We start from the raw sequence: 22,411 nt of genomic DNA, 5'->3' as shown, positions 1-22,411 counted from the left end.
CTATCCAAGAGCACAAGTGCATCAAGGAAAAGACATGGCTTTGCAACAACACTTGGAGATAAGAATCAACAATAAGATCAATATGACTCAAGAGGGGAATATGGCTACAAAATAGCTAATACAATAATACGATATAATAATACATCATAGGTTATATTTACAAAAGTACACATCTAGGAAGTGGAAATTCCACTATCTTAAGTGCTTTTATACTAAATCTATAGTTATTTTAAGCCCCAGCACTGAAGAGAGTCAAACTGGCATATACATTCAGATGAAGTTAATTGATATAATTAAGACAGTGAAAACCCATTATAAAGAATTATCATATTTCACAATTCTATAAATTACAAGTCAACTAAATACATGGACTCAATCTAACCTGAAGCTAAGTTTATAACGTATAATTTTACACTGATATAATTCCCAGGCTTTCCTGTGAAGGTATAAGATCAGGTCATGGCAGCTCCTGTCTTTGTAAGCAATCCCAAAATTGCAACTGTAAAACGGCATGTTTAAAACAGGCCCCTATTAACTCCATATCTTATCAACTCAGGTCACCTAATATGTTCCTTGACTTTAAAGGAAAAGCCTGACTGATAACCTACTGTGACCAGCTGGTAACATTCAGGAGGATTTCTATTCCTAATACGGAAAAAGCATATACGAATGGTGTGAGGGGGGTGTCTGACCTCCTCCAACTTCACGAAGAGGAGAAAAGAGTCACCATTAGCATCAGTCCAAAGCTGATTCCTATGAGGTGGAGGTCAGACATACCTCCCCTTTCCAACCTTTTTACCAATTCTGACATCAGCCATCCCTCCCATGGTACTCTACTCCTTTGTTGGGTTCAATAATTCGTTGCAATGGCCACATAACTCACAGACTATACTCTCAGTTATGGGGTTTCTTAGAGAAGTAACAGGTTACAATTCAGGATCACGAACAACTCAGGATACAGCTCTTCCATCAGGATGGCCTCTTCTCAGCTGTGCCTGCAGGAGGGCGCCCCCAGCCCGGCCTCCACCATGCTCCAGCAAATGTTACAAAGCTCTTTAGCTCCACCAACAAGTGCCCAGAGGCACCCCGCTCCACCAGAAAGCCTCCCGCCCAAAGGCACTCAGTTCTCTTGCTCCGTGGGTCAGCACACCCACTGTAACCACCTTGCTCCGTGGGCTGTGACGCTCACTGCACTGTCTTGCAGCAGTCTCCTTGTTCTGCTACCATCATTTCTCTACCTTCGCTTCTCACTGTCTTGTGCCATCTCTAGTGTTACAGCTCTCTCTGTCTTCTGGATCGAGGAGGCTCTCAGTTCAGGGACCCTGGATCCAAAGGACAGGCTCCACTTTCATCTCTACTTCTTGGTGGTAGTGAGGTCCTCCCTTTTATCCTCTGGGATGGCTCATTTTAAGCTTAGCAGGATGGCAAAACTGACCAATTCCCTTGTTAGGGTTCCATATACCTTATCTGCATGGTCCCACCCCAACAAAAGTGCTACGCACCATATGTGCATTATTAGCAAGCTGCCCAATCCCTTTGATGGGCCATAAGCACCTTATTTACATAGTCCTACAAATCATTTGGTGGGAGTTACAAAGCCATGGAGAGAAAGGTCACATAAAAGTGATCTATCACACCGCAAAGCATTTAACCTTACTTCATACAGCATGCTGAAACAGACTTCCACCTACAGAACAACTGGGGAATTAAGTAAAAACCAATATTCGCTTCTGGGGTAAAAGTAATCAAAATTATATAAAGTCAGTATTGGCAAACATTTGGCACACCATTATTATTCCTGTGTCAGACAAGACCCTCTATGGCAACTGCCTGATGAATTAATCATCATTTTTATTATCCAAAAAAAAAAAAAAAATTTTTTTTTTTTATTTTTATTATCCCCTTCTCCTTGAGGTTAGCTGGCTTCATGACTGCCCGGCTAGAGATTATGTTTTCCCACCTCCCTTGCAGCTAGATAGGGACATGTGACTGAGCTCTAGTCAGTCCCACGTGAGGGGCAATACTTCGTGTACCTTCAGGGTCACATCCTTTAAAAAACAAAATGCTTGTGCTTCTCTCCTCTTCTTTATGGTTCCGTAAGACTTGAATGTAAACCATGCGACATGGGTGACACCCTACAGCAGGGCTGTCCAAAAGAATTACAGTGCAAGACATATGTCATCTTACATTTCAGGTAACCACATTTAAAAACAAGAAACCAAGGGAATTTTAATACATTTATTTATTCCAATATGTCCCAAATATTAGCACTTCAACGTGTAAAGATTGTAATATTTTACATCCTTTTTTTTTTTTTTTTTTACTAAGTCTTTGAAATCCGGTGTATATTTTACACTTATGAAAAAAAAGTCTCAATTTGGATTTTAAATGTTCAAGAGCCACACTGTGGCTTATGGCTATCACACTGCACAGTTTAGCTCTTGTGGGTGGCAGAACACAACAAAGAGCCTGGGTCCCAAGATGACTCTATGGAGCAGAGCTGCCCGGCTGGCCCTGGAGTGCTCAAAACTGTGATTTGAAAAGAAAACAACTTCTATCTTGTTTGAGCCACTGTATTCAGGGCTATTTTGTTACAACAGCTTATCCTGTACTATAATTAATATGTCCACTGGGACTTCACAGAAAAAGACTGCAGATTTTTAGCTATGAAACAACCCTTCCAAGAATGGACAGACCATTGAGTTCGCACCAACTCTCATCAAAAACCCCTCCAAAGAATAACCCAAGTTTGAAAAGCTGTCGTAGAAACATTCTCAGCATTGGGAAATACATCTCAGAACAAATATGTCCAAGGAGAACATGTGGTTCCTTGAACCTTCTCTTGGTCTATTCCCACACTATAAATATCTACGATTCTTAGCCAACAGCCCACTGGGCAGCCTAGGAAGGAGGGAGTTAGACACCATCAGATCAGATAACGTGGTCTCCCAAGAAAATAAAAGATGCAATCCTTTTAGGCAGTGCTTCCCAAAAAGTGAAACTATTTTGATTAATGCAATAAAAACTGCTTTAATAACTGGATAGTCAGATTGATCAGAAACATTGACTTTCCTTTTTTAGAAGGAGCTAGGAACACAAGCAAAAGGAACACCAAGGCTAATTACTAAGGTAATTTTTATAGATATACTGGGCCTTCGGATAAGGCAGACACCTATTTTCATATATGTGAAAAGTAACCAATTAACCAGTTGCCGTCAAGTCGATTCTGACTCATGGCCACCCCATGTGTGCCAGAGTAGAAATGCCCCCCCCATGGTTTTCAGCGGCTGATTTTTCAGAAGTAGATCATCAGCCTTTCTTCTGAGGCGCCTCTGGGAAGACTTGAACTACCAACTTTTTGGTTAGCAGTCAAGCACATTAACCGTTTGCCCTCTAAGGTGCTCCTACGTGAAAAGTAACCACCTCTATATAGCAAAGATCTTTGGGTAGAAACTTAACTGAACACCTCCGTGGTAAGAATTCAGAAGGAATTCCTGTTTCACTCCCAAGGGGAGGTTACATAGAACATCTAGGTCAACAACAGCCTTAGTGTGAAATGATTAGGTAATTGTTTCAGCATAGAGAGACAGAGATAATAACCTGGATGATTCACTGCTTGTGTAGATGATCAAATTTCCACAAATTTAGGGCCAGGGTCTCAGTTTCCTATCAGTCTCCAGCAGCAGCTCGAATAGTATGGCGTTTAAACAAGAATTCTCAGGATTATGGTCCAGGGTAACTAGAATGATGCTGTGATCCAGTTAGCCAATAATGGGGCTCCATTTGGACACAGGCATCCCACTGGCTCCAGAGGAAAAACAGAGGTAGCATCTGTTCTTTTTCACTTTAGAATTCAAGTCTGAATTACATTTGCCACTTAGAAAACCAACAACCCAAGGCTGCTTCCAGTCCCCTCCCCTCCCCTCCCACCACAGGGAATGACACTGGCATGGTTCAGCATAACTACTACAGAGAGCAGACAGCACTTGTAAGAACGTAAAATCACTGTATGGGTCTTGAGCTTCGGGGACAGGGCAGAATTCATTTTACTCAACTTTATTTTACTCACTTTGGAGCTTCGAACTTCAAGGGGGTGAGTGCCCTGGGTCAGCAAACGTGAGCAGTGGTTGGCACTGCAAGCTCTGGTGTCAAAAATACCTGGGGTTCAGATCTTTCAGCCATTTATTAAATGTGCACTCTAGCCAAGTTGCTTACATTGCCTCCACCTTAATTTCTTCCCTTGTAAAATGCTACCATAATAATGGTCCTTACAGGACGGGGCTGTTTTCGCATTACAGGATGAGGAGCATGCAATGGGAGGGTACAGAGCTTGGCACACAGTAAGCATTCAATAAACACTTACTCCTTATTTCTGCTGTAGTGGTCAGGGGTCAATACATGCTCAGTTTTGCCATTAATATTATATACTAAGCACTGGCCCCCACTGAAAAAAATGTGATCCTCTGGCCTTACTCTTTAGACACTAGAAAGAGTCCCAAAGATGAAGAAACCATGACACCAAGGTCTAGGAGTGTGTGTGCTCAGTGGGGATTGCTGGGGCTTCAGAGAAATTGCTCTAGGAGGGAAAGACATAGAGGTGAAGTCAGGCAGCAAACACACCCCCCACTGAAGAAGACCTGGAAGATTCCAAGCAAGCCATGAGGCTGACCCTATTTCTCCCCAGAAATATACTAGAAAGTCTCCCACCATTACCTACAGGGGTCATCTCTGACGTATTTTTAAATTATGCCTATGAAAAAAGAAAGTCTTCCAAGAGGCTTGGTTAAGGCTTCTCTGTTGAGGAGAAAGAGACTCGGAATTTGAATACTCCTTTTTTTTTGGTGGTGGGGGAGGAAGGGGGCTTGGGAATCTGTAAAAACTTATTATGAATGACTAAAAACTCCTTTAAAAAAAAATCTTGGCAGAACTGTAGGTTACTGACCTTCGAGAGAGTTGTTATCTCAACAGGCAAAAAATTCAAACCTCTATCTGGGCAGGATATGTCTGCTTCCTCAAGATTCATGGGGTGAGCATTTCCTTGGCCCAAAGCTGCAATCGTTAGTAGCCACTTCTTATAAATCTACCACCAATTTAATCTTCCATGGAGCCAACCATCTTAAACTGGCTGCTTTTTTTTGGTTTTTTTTTTTTTTTTTTTTAATGAAATGTACACAGCTTTTCCATGACAGTGGAAAACATAATTTGGAACAAGTCTTTCATAAAATTAAATGCACACCCACAAAGTAAACTGTGAAGCCCTCGATCAAGTTTGAGAGGCATTTCTCAAGATTTGTTACAAAGATCTTTCAAATCCCATTTCCCATCCCTCGACCTCCACCCACTTTACTCAAGGCACTAAAAACTGGCATTTACAAAGAAATTCCAGAAGCCTGAGCATTTTATTAGCCAAGGGAAATCCCAACCTTCTTGGCCTCATTTCTCATGATGACAGCTCATTTTTCCATGTGGAACCACATACCAGTTGCTGGAAATATTTAAAGAGGTAACGAAGCCACTTTCAAACTATAGTCATAAAAGATATAAATAATGATGATTTAGAACGCTATGTTCATTTTTTAAGTATAAAAGTCAAGTATCTCCATTTTCAAAAGTAGAATGAAAAATTTATAGGCGTTCTTATTAACACACTCAGAGCCATGCCACAGGCACTCCGCTGCTTTTCCGAAGTATTACTATTTTGCATGTCAAGGGCAATTTTTTTTTAATTGTGTTAAGAATATAAACAACGAAACATTTGCCATTTAAACATTTTTTCCATGTACAATTCAGTGACATTAACTACATTCATCATCTTGTGCAACTACCACCACTGTCTTTGCCAAATTTTTCTATCACCCTTAACAGAAACTCAGTGTTCCACAGCAGTAACTCCCCCTTACTCCCCTCCTCCAATCCCAGTAGCCACTAGCACACTTTGGTCTCTATACATTTGCCTATTTGTCTTAGTTATTTAGTGCTGCTATAACAGAAACACCACAAGTGGATGGTTTTAACAAACAGAAGTTTATTCTCTCGTAGTCTAAAAACCCAAACCAAACCCATTACCACTGAGTCCATTCCAACGCACACCTACCCCTATAGGATAGAGCAGAACTGTCCATAGAGTTTCCAAGGAGAAGCTGGTGGATTCAAACTGCCAACCTTTTGGTTAGCAGCCATAGCTCTTAACCACTGTGCCACCAGGGCGCTGATCTCACAGTCTAGTAGACTAGAGGTCCGAATTCAGGGCGCCAGCTCCAGGAGAAGTCTTTCTCTGTTGGCTCTGGAGGAAGGTACTCGTCGTCAATCTTACCCTGGTCTAGGAGCTTCTCAGTGCAAGGACCCTGGGTTCAAAGGACATGCTCTGCTTCTGGCACTACTTTTTTGGTGGCATGAGGTCCCTCTCTCTCTGTGTTTGCTTCTCCCTTGTATATCTCAAAAGAGATTGGATTAAGACACAACCTAATCTTGCAGATTGAGTCCTGCCTTATTAATATGATAGAGGTAGGATTTACAACACATAGGAAAATCACATCAGATGACAAAATGGTGGACAATCACACAATACTGGGAATCATGGCCTAGCCAGGTTGACATGAATTTTGGGGGGGGGACGCAATTCAATTCATAACACTATTCTAGATAGTTCTTATCAGTGAAACCAGGCAATATTTATCCTTTTGTGCCTGACTTATTTCACTCAACAAAATGTTTTCAAGGTTCATCCATGTTGTAGTATGTATCAGGACCTCATTTCTCTTTTTGGCTCTATTGAATGCATATACAACGTTTTGTTTATGCATTCATCTCCATCTGTTGTCTACTGTGAACAATGCTGCAGTGAACACTGGTATACATGTACCTGTTTGAGTCCCTGCTTTCAAGTCTGCTGGGTATATACCTAAGAGTAGAATCGCTGGGTCATATGGTAATTCTGTTTTACCAAGCTGTTTTCCACAGTGGCTGTACCATTTTAAATTCCGCCTCTCCCCAGTAATGGATGAGGTTTTCAATTTTTCCACATCCTTGTCAATACTTCTTCTTTTCCATTTTTCTAATCATAGCCACCCTAGTGGGAGTGAAGTGGTATCTCACTGTCATTTTGATTCACATTTCTCAAAGGCTGACTCTACCTATTGGGCTGTAGAATGGGCTCCCTGCATTAGCTGTTCCCCCTCTCCTAACCATCTGCTGGGGTTGATTTCTGTCCCCTCAATTATATCTGCCCAAGTCCTAACTCCTGGTACCTACAACTGGGGCCTTATTTGAAAATACGGTATTTGCAGATATAATTAATTCAGAGTTGGTGGGCCCTAATCCAACATGATTGGTCCTTATAAAAAGCAACATAAACATAGAGGGAACACAGCCATGTGAAGACACAGGTATAAATGGAGTGACGCTGTCACACACCAATGAACTCCTGTGGCTACCAGATGCTGGGAGAGACAAGGAAGAATCTTCCCCTAGAGGCTCTGGAGAGAGCAAGGCCCTGCCAGCGTCCTTCCTTCTAGCTTCCAGAGCTCTGAGAGAAGAAATTTCTGATGTTTTAAGCCACCCAGCTTGTGGTACTTTGCTATAATAGCTCTAGGAAACTAATACATGATCCTTCCATCCTTCCAAATCCTACCCATCCTCAAGGAATGGATAAAACTTCACCGCCATAAAGTTCCTCCATTTTCTATTTCCAGTGATTTGCCCCTCTCTGAAATTCTATAGTGTTTATCGTCCAGACAACATCTTAGTATCTATATTCTATACTGTTTGTATTTTGCCTTAGCTATTTCCTGTGTAATTTTAATGCCCTCAACTAGCGTTATGAGCTTCTTAAAGACAAGAAGCATATTTTAGATTTCTCCTATATTCCCTCTAGGGTCTAACCAAGGTTTAAGAACTTCCAAAAGAAAGTTATGAATGGGAACTGAAAAATGTTTAATTCCATAACTCTCTTTGCCCTTTGTGGGTTACCTGCAGGGTCTCAAACTTGCTTATAAGGCAAGTAGACAACGAGATTGTCTAAGTTCAGCTTCCGGAATCAGGCTTATTCCTCTATTACACTTGCCTTTGACAAGATGTCAGTCTGATCTAAGTCAGATGTTCCAGAAGGACACTCATATTAAGCCTGTACTCGCATGATGGTCCTGGAGTAGCAGAGTGACTTACAGCTGTCCACAGGAGCCTCCTTTGGGCCATTATTGTCCTTTTTTACTCCTGGGTTTTGCTCTCAATGGCCACAAACCGATCTGGCTTCAGACCTCCCAGAACAGGCTGGCTGAAATCCAGTGGGTCACCTGTCTTCTCTTTATGAAAGCTCAAACATGAGCTGTTATCCCCCAGAAACACAAAGAACCTTTCTTCCCCCTTCTCTTTTCAGCCTCACACAAAGACAAGCAGTAAATTCGATGGCTGAAGGCTGAGGATAGTTCTTTGAAAGAGACCACTCACTTTGGGCAATAAAGATTACAGTTTGGCTCATTTACCTCAGCACAAACATTTTAAAATGTTTTTCATTTAACACATAATAGATCTCTATGCATAAACCAAAAAAATTTTAAAAAACCTGTTGCCGCCAAGTCAATTCCAACTCATACTGACCCTTCAGGACAGAGTAGAACTGCCCCGTAGGGTTTCCAAGGAAGCGGCTGGTGGATTCGAACTGCCAACATTTTGGTTAGCAGCCAAGCTCTTAACCACTGTGCTACCAGGCTCCATATGCATAGACATATACAAAAAAAATTCAAACTGAAAGGTATGTTGCAAAAAGTTAAGTTTTCCTCCCCCAAGGACTCCCATTTGCTCAATTTCCCCCTCGGCGGCAGTAACTGTTAGCACGTTATTCAGATAAAAATTAATTTAATAAATAAATAGTATTTATACTTTTCAAGTTCTATTTTTTCCCACTGTGTGAATAATTTTAATTCATTTAATTAACCCCTTATTTTTTAGACTTTTAGGTTGTTTCTTAGCTTTGCTGTTGTTGTTTTAATCTTTTTTTTTTAATTGTAGTAAATGTTAGGTTTTCTGATTAAGAGAAAGGAATAGGGACACAGCATCTCCTGCAGGACACATCCCTTAGATGTGTGTTTAACACACAACAGAGCAGTAAATCTTCACAACCTTGTGTAAACAACATTACTATTTCCTCTCCTTTTCAGGTGAAGAGCCAAAGGCACAGGAAGGGCAAGAAACTCATCAAGGGTCACAAACCCAGATCCGAGTCCAAAGCAACTTTTTTCAACTGCTCCCTACATAGTCCGGAAACTCTGGTGGCGTAGTGGTTAAGTGCTACGGCTGCTACCAAAACGTCGGCAGCTGGAATCCGCCAGGCGCCCCTTGGAAACTCTATGGGGCAGTTCTACTCTGTCCTATAGGGTCACTATGAGTCAGAATCGACTCGACGGCAGTGGCTTTGGTTTGGGTTTTGACTACATAGTCCTGTCTCTTAAAATCTAATCTCAGCCTACACTCTGGGAGAAAATTTTGGGGAACCACATATCTGATAAGGGTCTAATATCCAAAATATATAAAATACAGCTTAACAGCGAAAAGCCAAATAATCCAATCAAAAAATGGGCAAAGAACTTGAAAAAACATTTCATCAAAGAGAATATTCAAATGGCCAACAAGCACATGAAAAGATGCTCAACGTTACTAGCCATTACCGTACCCGTTGCTGTCCAGTCAGTTCCAACTCAGAACGACCCTACAGCACAGAGTAAAACTGCCCCATAGAGTTTCCAAACTGCCGGCCTCTAGGTTAGCAGTCAAACTCTTAACCACTGTTCCACCAGAGCTTCCATCAGCCGTTAAAAAAAAAGCAAACCGGTTGCCGTCCAGTCAATTCTGACTCATAGCAACCCTATAGGACAAAGCAGAACTGCCCCAAAGGGTTTCCAAGGAGTAGCTGGTGGATTCGAACTGCAGCCCTTTTGGTTAGCAGCCATAGCTCTTAACCCCTGAGCCACCAGGAAGATGCAAATCAAAACCACAATGAGATACCATCTCACCCCCATTTGACCAGCATAGATCAAAAAAACAGAAAACCACAGGTATTGGCCAGGTTGTAGAGAAACAGGAACCCTCATCCATTGCTGATAGGAATGTAAAATGGTACAACCACTGTGGAAAACAGTCCTTCAGAATGTTGAACAGAAAACTACCATATGACTCAGCTATTCTACTCTTAGGTATATACCCAAGAGACCTGAAAGCAATGTTATGAACAGACACATGTACACCAATGTTCACAGCAACACTATTCACAAGAGCCAAAAGGTGGAAACAACATAAAAGGTCCATCAACAGATGAATGAATAAACAAAATGTAGTACATACATACGGAGAAGTATTAGTCAGCCATAAAGAGAAATGAAGTCACGACGCATGCCACAACATGGACGAACCTTGAAAACATTATGTGGAGTGAAATAAGTCAGTCGTAAAAAGACAAACATAGTATGATCTCACTTATATGAAAAACGCAAACAGACAGAAACTAAAGATTATCAGTGGTTACCAGGGGTTAGAGCGAGGGGAAAAGGGAGTCTTTGCTTAGGTGGCGTGAGTTTATGTTAACAGCAGAGGCACAGTTTGGAAAAGGATTGCGAGAATGGTTGCCCAAATTGAAGAATGTAATCTATGTCACTGAATGATACATGTAGAAATTGTAGAATTGGTATGTTTTGTTGAATATATTTTCACCACAATAAAAAAAAAAAAAAAAAACTAATCTCCATCCAAAGCTCCTCTTTCAGGAAACATGGGCTGTGGAATCTATCTCGGTTCAAAAACTGGTTCTACGACATACAGCTCAAAGGGCCCAGACAAGTTACTGCACTTCTCCAGGCCTCAGTTTCCTCATCTGTAAAATGAGCTTAACAATAGTAACTACGGCATAAGGTCTGGGGCAAGAGTAAGTGAATTTCAAGCAGAGTTTCGCATAGCACCTGACATAAACACTTCACAATGGTTAGTTATTGTCATTATTATATCATGTAGCTAACAAGCTAGGGCTGAAACAAAGGGTTTTCTTGTTTTCGTTCTCTCCATTTAACTGAGCTTTGGGGCTTTGGGGAAAAATCTGGGATAATCTTGGGGAGTTATTTGAAATTGCCTGGCTCTATCTATACCAATTTCCTTTGCTCCCCTCCCCCAAGCCTGCTCTTCTAACATTTCTTCTCTTAGCATCAGTTGCCAAAATCACAGCATTTTCGGCTGCCAAATCCTAGAAGCTTTTACTAGTGTTATTACCGTGATTTTTTCTTAAATCATGGAAATGTTTCCATTTTTTATTGAAAACTGGAGTCCAGCAATACCCTCCCTACTACCGCTAGTTTTTAATTTTTAACCTAATGGTTTGTGTACCTTTCATTTCCCCAGCCTTGTTCAGAAAACCACAGCACTTCAGAAAGATGAAATTTTGCTAACACAATCTCAACTTGTGTAAATCGAAGCTAGCCAGATTCCCTTGGAATGGAAAAAGGCATTTGTGAACCTGGTCACACAATTTACAAACCCATATCCACTGAACTGGGCAACATTTTCTGTTTAATTGCTTCTTCCTTCTTATCTGAAAGCCAAGTGAGATATGTAGGCTGTAGTATCATCTAGCAGGCAGATGAGGTTGAAGGCTTCTCAGGGGAGGGGCAGGAGCATGGGGCTAAGGAAGTCAGATGACCTAGGCACTTGCCCTGGCCAATAGCCAGTTGTTTGACTTTGGCCAAGTCACTTCACATTCTCTGACTTTTAATTCACTGACCTGAAAAGTAATAAAGTTAGGTCAACTTTCTCCTAAGACCCTCTCTAGCTCTAATTTTCTCTAAGTGACACAACATATTACAATCATTCTACAAGCATCCTGTCTGGCCTGGCTGGGCCTTATTGCACAGTAAGTTACATGTCATGACACAGCCTCAGGAGATAAGCTGTGGCACAGCCTCAGGAGACAAGCTTCAGCCAAAAGGAGGTATGCGTGTGACATGCTACCATAAAAGACACAGCCTCCATTTACTGCAAAAATGCAGTTGTGCACAAAGATTAGACAGAGCTATAAAACAAAAAATAATATACACGAGGAACGTGCTTCTTAGTTCATTCAGATATACCAGACCAAATGGGCAGCTCCTGTCCAAAAGCAGGATGAGAAGGCAGGAAGGGACAGAAGCAGGACAAATGGACACAGGGAATCCAGGGCAGAAAGGGAGAGGGTGCTGTTACATTGTAGGGATTATAACCAATGTCACAAAACAATATGTTTATAAATTTTTGAATGAGATGGTAACTTGCACTGTAAGCTTTCACCGAAAGCACAATTAAAAAAAAAAAAATGCAGTTGTGCTAAGATATCAAAATATAATTCATGGCAAAGCAACAGAGTTCAGGGCTTACCTTTAATTGTTGTTAGGTGCGGTTGAGTTGATTCTGACTCATAGCAACCCCATGTGATAGAGTAGAACTGCCTTAAGGGATTTTCTAGGCTGTAATTTTTATTGAAGCAGATCACCAGGTCTTTCTCCCTCAGAGCTGCTGGGTGTGTTTGAACTGTCCACCTTTCAGCTAACAGCCAAGCCCTTACCTACTGTGCCACCAGGGCGCTCCTTTACTGTTGTCATTAACTTGATTAGGATTTGTAGCGACCCTATAATTACCTTTAATTTCCTAATGCTAGATGATGGCTACATTTGGAAACCCTGGTGGCATAGTGGTTAGGTGTTACGGCTGCTAACCAAAAGGTCAGCAGTTCGGACCTACCAGTCACTCCTTGGAAACTCTATGCGGCAGTTCTACCCTGCCCTATACGGTCGCCACGAGTCAGAATCAACACGAAGGCAATGAGTTTGGTTTGTTTTTTTTTAGATGATAGCTGAACAGGCCCATTTTGAGGGAGGCATATCTGGGCTTCCTTCCAATACCCTTCCACGAACTTCTCCCAATTAAACAGTCTGCCAAAAGCATCCAGAGGGTGGCTAGTACAAGACTGGAATCACAGCAGGCTTGATAAGGTGACCTTTGGTTACAATATCATTGTATAGAATCCCTCTGCTGTGTTACTCTTCCCAGTTTTCTCCTCTGGGAGCCTGTTTCATAATTTTGACATCATAACTGGTGCCTTCAATCCAAAATCTTTTATGATGGATAATAAGTAAGTAAGAACCCCAGGAATTCAAGGGGAGTAAGTCCTTGGGTGGCACAAATGATTCGCGCTCAGCTGCTAATCTAAAGATTGGAGGTTTGAACCCACCCAGCAGCACTGCAGAAGAAAGGCCTGGTGATCTACGTCCATAACGATGACAGCCAAGAAAACCCTATGGAGCAGTTTTACTCTGTAACATACGGAGTCAGAACAGCCTCCATAGCAACAGGATTATTTTTTTGTTTTTTGTAAAGGCACAGGTTGCAATGGATAGTGTTGCCTTACCGCTAAAGCAACAGAAAGTTTAAAAAAAAAAAGTTTCCTAAAGCCAAGATGAACATGTTCCTTAAACCACACTCCTGAGACTGGCCTCCTCTAAAAACTGACACAGTTACTCAGGATTTTGGCAATGTTAGAAATGCTGAGCCTTTTACTGATTCTTTTCCTTAAGATGTTTGACTGTTCTTTTCTCTACAAGGCACAGATTCTGGGAATAAAAAACTATATATCTTTTTGGAAAGCTATACACACAGATAGCAAAGAACCCAGGGCATGGCATTCACAAAGGCACCTGGAACTGGGACTGAAAGTCGCTCTGTTGTCTGTAGTTGATTAACCCTCCGCTTATCAAGGTAGGGCTGGAGCGCTGTTTCTGTAGCTCCAAGGGGCTGAGTGGGAACAGCCAGACGGTGAGTCACAGCATACTTACATCACTCTTCCTGAACTTTGCTTTCAAGCTCTTCATGTTTACTCCATTCAGCCTTCCAAAGCTCTAGAGGAGACTTCTCAACATCTAAGCAGAAAATGAAAGAAAGAAAGAAAGTTATCTAGGGCTGCAAATAAACACCCTAGCTATTGTCTCCTGGTTAGATTACAACTTTGAGCAGGGCACAGGAGATGAGGTTGGGCTGGAAATGTGGTCAGAGCTGAGAAACAGTAATGAAAATATGCTGTGTCCACTTGTGATACACACTCTATCAGAATGTATAAATTTTACCCCAACTTTTCAAGTATTAAAACTAGACCAAGTTTAAGTAACTGCTTACCCAAACTACTGTACGGTGTGTATCGTAACAAATTATGGATAACATTCGAGAACACTTAATCGTGCTCATGAGGAACCTGTACACCGACCCAGAGGCAGTTGTTTGAACAGACCAAGGGGATACTGCACGGTTTAAAATCAGGAAAGGTATGCGTCAAGATTGTATCCTTTCACCATACTTATTCAGTCTGTATGCTGAGCAAATAATCCGAAAAGCTGGACAATATGAAGAAGAACACAGCATCACAATTGGAGGAAGACTCATTAACAACCTGCAATATGCAGATGACATAACCTTGCTTGCTGGAATCAAAGGGAACTTGAGGCACTTACTGATGAAGATCAGTATGGATTACACCTCAACGTAAAGAAAACAAAAATCCACACAACTGGACCACTAAGCAACATCATGATAAATGGAGGAAAGATTGAAGTTGTCAAGGATTTCATTTTACTTGTATCCACAATCAACACCCATGGAAGCAGCAGTCGAGAAATCAAATGATCTATTGCACTGGGGAAAATCTGCTGCAAAAGACCTCTTTCAAGTGTTAAAAAACAAAGATGTCACTTTGAGGACTAAGGTGCACCTGGCCCAAGCCATGGTGTTTTCAATTACCTCATATGCATGAGTAAGGTGGACAGTGAATAAGGAAGGCCAAAGAACTGATGCCTTTGAATTATGGTGTTGGCAAAGAATATTGAATACAATCAGCCCTCTGCATCTGCGGGTTCTGCACCCTCAAATTCAACCAACCACGGATTGAAAATATTCAGGGATGGGAAAAAAAAGTTTCAAAAAGCAAAACTTGACTTTGCCACGTGCCGAGCACTATGCTGAACCCACGCAAATGAACCGACGTGTAGGCACACCCTGCTGTAGCACCCACACCATTTCACAGATCCTCGGTCTCTCTCCAGCACTGGCTGGTTGAGCACTGCTTGCCTGGCATCTCATTCATTAGCTACTTGTGTTGTACACACCATTGGTTTCTGTAAAAAAAAAAAAAAAAAAAATGGCTGCTAAAAAACAATTCAGTGGTCAAAGCAATCTCTCAAAGGTGAAGCGTGAGGGCCTTGAGAAACACGAGAGGAAGGTTTTCAAGGCTAGTAAGGGATGGCGGCTAGCTATGTAAAGTGCTAGAGTCTCCAGGACTCAAAGATCAAGGGAGAATCAGCATCAGCAATCCCAAAAGAGCTGGGAGAAAGAGAAAGGCTACCTTCCAGAGCAAGTCTTCAATTGTGATGCAACACCCATTTACAATGTTATCAGTTAGGTATCCTTATGGATTGAACTGTGTCCCTCCACCCAAAAAAATTGTGACAACTTGATAGGGTCATGATTCCCAGTATTGTGTGGCTGCCCAGAATTTTGTGATCTGATGTGATTATCCTCTGCGTTGTGAATCCTAACCTCTATGATGTTAATGAAGCAGGATTAGAGGCAGTTATGTTAATGAGGCAGGACTTAATCTACAGGATTAGGTTGTACTTGAGTCAATCTCTTTTGAGATATAAAAGAGAGTATCAAGCAGAGAAGAGAGGAACAGAATTACCACCAGCCAGAAGCAGAGCTCCTCTTTTGGACCTGAGGTCCCTTTGCTGAGAAGCAACTAGATCAGGGGAAGACTGATGACAAGGACCTTCCCCCAGAGCTGAAAGAGAAAGCTTTTCCCTTGAGTTTAATGCCCTGAATTCAGACTTCTAGCCTCCTAAACCATGAAAGAATAAACTTCTGTTTGTTAAAGCCATCTACTTGTGTTATTTCTGTTACAGCAGCATTAGATAACTAAGACAGGTATTGTAAGTAATCCAGAGATTATTTAAAGTATACAGGTGGATGTGGACAGGTTATACGCAAATTCTACACCAGTTTATATAAGGGACGTGAGCATTTGAGGAGTTCAGTTATCTGCAGGGGGTCCTGACATCAATCACCCTCAGATATCCAGAGACAACTGTACCTTGGACTGCCAGAAGAACAAACAAACCTGTCTTGGAAAAGATACAGCCAGAATGCCCCTTAGACGCAAGGATGGCAAGACTTCATCTCACATACTTTGGCCATGTTATCAGGAGGGACCAGTCGCTGGAGAAGGACATAATGCTTGGTAAGGTAGAGGGTCAGCAGAAAAGAGGAAGACCCTCAACAAATGGACTAACACAGTGGCTGCAAAAAAAAAAAAAAACGGGCTCAAACGCAGCAATAATTGTGAGGATGGCGAGGGACGGGCAGCGTTTCCTCCACAGGGTTGCTATGAGTTGGAATCAATTCGACGGCACCTAACAACAGTGCTGAACTAGCTCCTCTTCACATCCTACATGTTACAGTTATACTGTCCACCTCCTTCGGAAGGACACCCATGTTGAAGAATGGTAAGGGAAACAAACAGTTCATATTCTAGATGCCATTCCTTCTCTGTTTATTTTTCTTGGTGTGGTTTTTTCCCTCCTAAGTGCACAGGGCAGTCAGTGAAAAAAGCCAAGAACAACAGAAGCTCCCTCGTCAGAAAGCTCATTCCTCAGGGGCGGCTCTGAACCATGTAAGACTCCAGGTCGCTGCTCGGACTCGGCCTTCCGAGTTGGAGCTGGAAGAGCCTTAAGAAATCATTTCCTTTAGGAGGGCTCTGCAATCCCCTGGAAATGGAATGCAATTTTTTTTTTTTGAGTCAGTATTTATATACTTTTATTTTCAGGGAGGAAGTTTCATTCAAAAGTTAAGAACTAGTGAGTTCGTCTGTTTTTGCGTGCCACCGAGCTGATTCCAACTCGTAACAACCCCATGTGACAGAGCAGAACTGCCCGATAGGGTTTTCTCTGTCGTTAATTTTTACAGAAGCGGATCGCCAGGCCTTTCTTTATGCGTGGAGCAGGTGGGTGGGTTTGAATCACCAACCTTTCAGTTAGCACCTGAGTGCTTAACTATTGCACCACCAAGGTTTCCATTAGTGATCTAATCTAAGCTCTTCATTTTCCAGAAGTAGAAACTAAGCCTCAGAAGAGTTGGCCAAATTGCTGGCAATCCCAAAGACTGTATAGGATGGAACTGAGAACCAGACGCCAAAGTCTGACTTCAAGTTTAATGCTTTATCTATCTAATACAGCTCTAAAATTAAAACCAAAAAGCCAAATCCTATGCTAAAATATGGTATAGATTTTATATATTTTTGTCCTTACCTGGAAAATGTACCAAAAGACAAGATAATCTCTGTGAAAGTGTCCATCACATAGCAGAGCTTCAAACCAGTTCACTCCAGTTTTAACCACTGCTGAGAATTTGCATTTTCACCCCAGATATACTAAATCAGAATCTATATTTTAACAACATCCCCAAGTGATCCTTATGTATAATAAATTTTGAGAACCACAGTTCTACTAGCGGTTCTCAGAATTGGTCCCTAACCAGCAGCATTAACATTGACTGGGAACTTGTTAGAAATGCAAATTGTCAGCAGGGGTTCAAACTGGAATGAACTAGTTCAAAGCCCTGTCACACACTAAACACTCAATAAAAGTGTAACTTTCCTCACCTGAGAGAAACTAACACCGGGGAGCTTTAACAGTGCTATCCCCTTTGAGAAGGAGCCCTGGTAGCGGTGGTTAAAGTGATCAACGGCTAACCAAATGGACAACAGTTCAAACCCACCAGCTGCTCTGTGGGAAACAGAGGTGGCAGTCTGCTTCCATGAAGATTTACAGCCTGGAAAACCCTATGAGGTCACTATGAATAGGAATCAGCTCAATGGCAGTGGGTTTGTTTGTTTTTAAGCCCCCTTGAGAGGAGCCCTGGTGATGCAGTGGTTAAAGCGCCCAGCTGCTAACCAAAAGGTCAGTGGTTCGAACCCACCAGGCACTCCACAGGAGAAAAATGTGGCAGTCTGCTCCTGTAAAGATGTACAGCCTTGGAAACCCTACAGGGCAGTTCTACTCTGCCCTATGAGGTCACTATTATATGGAATTGACAGCAGTGGGTTTGGGTTTTGGGTTTATCCCCCAGAACTAAGGAATAGGGTGTCAGATGTTTGTCACGGCTATTGACCCCATGCACAACAGAACAAAAGGCTGCCTGATCCTGCGCCAACCCCATGACTGGTGGTGTATTGACCCACTGGGTCCCATAGGGTTTTCGCTGACTGATTTTCAGAAGATCACCAGACCGTCCTTGTCCATCCTAGCCTGGACACTCTGCTGAAAACTGCCCAGCATCATAGCAACACGCAAGCATCCACTGATAGGTGGGTATGGCTGCATAAGCAGGGAATCAAACCTAAGTCTCCTTTGTGAAAGGTAAGAATTTTACCACTGAACCACCACTGTCCCTTTCAACAGCTAGCCACTATTTTTCAAAACCCTGTCATTCTAAATAAATTGATTTGAGGAGACAGAGGGCAAAACTGCAAGCAACTGAACAACTGTACTCATCCCTCGTCATCTCTTTGTCACCAGAAATCACCCAGTGACTCTAATGTGTTTATTTTCACTACCCTGGCTGCCATTAAGCACGGCCCTTTGAGGAACGGCATGAACAACCCGTTGTCATACAGCATTTCAATGGAATTAACCCTAGGCTCTCAGTTACTGGCCCCTGTCAATCTTCTGAGCCCCTCTCAATCTTCTGAGTGACAGAATGTCTGTTGTCTTGGAAACTGTACACACAGTAATTACACATTGTTAATTGCCAAGTACTTGAGAAAGCTGGTCTGGAACCTCAACAGCAAGGGCAAGCTCCAGGGCAGCGTTTCTCAAAGCTGTTCCCTAGCTAATCTGCATCAGAAGGATCTGGGAGATGGTTTGCTAACTGCAGAATTCTAGTCTCCATCCAATGGAAACTGAATCTCTGGGGCTAGGGCCTAGGAATCTGCATTTCCATCAAGTTCCTTGGTCCAAACTTTCGCATACTGAAGTGAATGTGCCTAGAATGGAGGCAGATGTAACAGGGAACACGCTTGTCAAAACAATCCACCTTTTGATGAATCCAAGTTAGAAATCATGATAATCAGATATTCCCACACAGTCACTGACCCAAGGTTTCTAAACCAACTCTTGCTAGAAAATAGAAATCATCCCTCAAGTTCAATTCCTTCTACCCTCTGCTTAAAAAAAAAAATTAGCGACGAGTCAACTCCAATTCATGTCAGCCCCATGTGTCTCAAGAATAGAGCTGTGCTCTATAGGGTTTTTGATGGCTGATTTTTTTGAAAAAGATTGCCAGGCTTTTCTTCTGAGCCATCTCTGCATGGATTCAAACGAAAGCCACACGCTTACTATTTCCATCACCCAGGGACTCCTCCACCCTCTGGTAGGAGGGCTAATAAGCAAAGAAGCCAAATCCACGCAGCAGGAAAGGAACAAAAAGAAAAGCCAAGGCTTGGATAACACAAATCGTGTGGCCAACCAAAGTGTGATCACCCAGAGAATTCATTCATTCACAGAACACAAGGTCACAGGCAAAGGTGGCTAAGGTTTTTGAGGTCATGAGGGGTCTTGTGAATGTTATATTACTGTTTTTATTTGTTTGTACTTGGTTTTCTTTTTATTTTTTTAGCATGGCAGTGAGAAGAATGCAAACTGTTATTTGAACGGGATTAAATAAATATAGTAACTAATTCCAAAAGTTCCCAGGGGAAGGTATTAATCGTAAAATGAATGTCTGCTCGGAGCCCATGGCTCTGGGTGTGTCACAGCTGGGAGGTCCCTGGGCTTAATGCCACGATGATAGAAATAGGTGTCCAGGGTAAAGAAGTCATGAACACCCACAGAGACAAGAAGTGAAGCTGGGGGTAATTACAGTTATTAATAGATCACTGCATTCCTGTTACCTTTAATGGTTCCAACACCTGGAAGCCATGGCTAGTGCTAATAGTCCAGCCCCTAGAACTATGCCTGGCCCCCTCTGCCCAGCATCTCCTCTTGACTAACACCATCCATGAGTAAATCGGGGACTCGCCTTCTCTGGGTCCACTGGAATCTTCCAGCCCCAATTCCTAATCCCAAATTTTCAACGCCCAGGCTTGCAGTACAGCTTATCTTGAGTGGAGTGACACCAATCTGATTAGCAAGGCACACTAATGGCAGTCCTTGGAAAAGATGCTTAGTTCAAAAGAGTTGCAGTGAAGATGAATTCGTGGCAAAGCAACCTAATGTGGCTATGTATAAAAAGAGGATCAAATGTTGCACAAATATGGGAAAAGTTCTCTGAACCAAGTTCTCCTGTTTGAAGCAGAATAAAGCACACCTATCCCCTGAGCAGAAACATTTATTATTTTACTACCTGCTCAATTAAAATAAGTAGCTGAAACATGGCTCCCATCTCTGGTGGCAACTCATCAAGAGCTGTCATGTTGATCTAGGGATGGAGAGGTGTGGAGATGCACAGCCTTGCTGCCCTCTCATGTGAAAGACTGGATCAAAACTGGTATGCTGGTTAATTATGTGTCAGCTTGGCTAGGCCATGGCTCCCACTCATTTTGCCAAACACTAGACTACTTCCTGTTCTGTAACATAATCTAATGCAGTGTAATGTAATCAACTTCCCTAATGTAATCAGTTGAAAGGAACAGTTTCATAGGGTATGGTTTGCCTCACTGTCTTGATTCTGTACTCTTCCTGTCAACTGACCTACTGATCTTGGGCCAGAAGCCCACAGAAGTCTCCAGCCTATCACCCCACCTACAGATTTTGGACTTGCCAGACTCCCACAATCCTGTGAGCAGCAGAAGTCTCCAGTCTGTTGTCTGACATATGGATTTTGGGCTTTCCAGCCCCTATAACTGCGTGAGCCAATTCCTTGAAGTAAATCAATCTCTCTCTCTCTCTTATTTTACCTACAACAACTCTGTTCTTAAGAAGACAGAATTCTAAGCTTATATGGACACTTAGGTTATAGGAATTCACACTCTCTCTCTACACATACACACACACACATATATATACATACACACATATAGAGTTGCTATGAGTCAGAATTGACTCAAGAGCAACAGTTTGTGTGTGTGTGGAGATACATATATATATTTATGTATGTATGTTGTGCCTCACTGCTTCTGTTTCTCTAGAAAACTCTAAGACATAGGTTTGTTTATTAACTCATTTCCCATTTACCAAATAAGGTAACTCTCAACCAGAACTTAACATGAAATACGCTTACCTGGTATCAGTTTTAACCCTAATCAAAAAACCTTTATATTAGCCTACAGAACTTTACCATGAACAAATAAGCTAGACTTCAAGTACTTAAAATAGCTTATAATGGGCAAGGGGTTTCTGTTTGGGGTGATGAAAATGTTCTAAAATTTACTGTGGTGATACTTGTGCAAACTGTGAATATACTAAAAACCACTGAGTTGCATGCTTTAAATGGGTGAAATGTATGGTATGTGAATTTGATCTCAGCAAAGCTATTTTTAAAAAAGCTTAACCTCCATTACTTTCTCCAGTCCTTAAGAGTTGGGAAAATTCCAGGTTAGACACCTCTTGGACTGATTGACAAAAAACTTCAAAGGAACACAAGACAGGTTAACAACAATCATGCTTTTAAAATGCGATGGCTCCTCGGAGGCTTTCTGTATTTACCTATTTCTCTAGCTTACTGATTTGAAGTGACTGGAAGAAAATAGTTCTTCTCTTCTAATTTCCAAGCTACTCCTACCCCACCTACCCTAACCCCAACATCAGCATATGGCACAAGAATTGTTTCCTAGGGCAGTGGTGCCCATGTCTGTTAGTATATTAGAGTCCCTTTGGAACCTGGTCCCAGATGTTCTGATTCTATCATTGGAGGTGAAGCCCAAAAATCAGTAATTTTTTTTTTTTTAAACTAACTCCTTGTGTGATTTGATGCTTAACTAGATTGAGGAACCAGTGTTCTAGACTCGGTTAGTGGCAGCATATCTATAATTCACACTTCCATTAGGAAGTGATCTAAAGACACTGTGCAAGTGGATACAATAGGTCTATACTTTTGAGCATCAGCTGTGTTTGAATCCTTCACAATATAGTAAGGGTGGGAAAAGAGTCTCCTCACACCCTAACATCTAGGAGGGTACCAGCTGGCTATGAACAACCACTAAGGAACAATGTAAACTCACAAAGGCAGATGGCAGCTGTACACACAGGTACATTTCCTGCATTACAAGAATAAATTAACATTCACGAAATGACATCACAGGATTCAAAGGCAGTGGCTTAAAATAAGTTTCTCTGAATTGCTTCAGAGATAGAGAAACAGACTAAAT

General features: G+C 41.9%; 1 protein-coding gene across 4 annotated transcripts in view; it reads right to left on the bottom strand.

Moving 5' to 3' along the window:
- Window positions 1–22,411, bottom strand: part of RAI14 (retinoic acid induced 14) — a 201,418-nt gene that overhangs the window by 156,660 nt on the left and 22,347 nt on the right. For all 4 annotated transcript variants that reach the window (XM_010588088.3, XM_010588089.3, XM_010588090.3 and 1 more), the window contains exon 2: window positions 13,842–13,925. In XM_010588088.3, coding sequence (XP_010586390.1) covers window positions 13,842–13,877 — 36 coding nt within the window. In that variant the 5' untranslated portion in view covers window positions 13,878–13,925. The remainder of the gene's footprint in view (window positions 1–13,841; window positions 13,926–22,411) is intronic.

The sequence above is a fragment of the Loxodonta africana genome, chromosome 2 (genome assembly GCF_030014295.1).
Source record: "Loxodonta africana isolate mLoxAfr1 chromosome 2, mLoxAfr1.hap2, whole genome shotgun sequence".
NCBI lineage: Eukaryota > Metazoa > Chordata > Mammalia > Proboscidea > Elephantidae > Loxodonta > Loxodonta africana.
The sequence above is the reverse complement of the archived record's forward strand: the minus strand, read 5'-3'. Positions and strand labels throughout refer to the sequence as shown.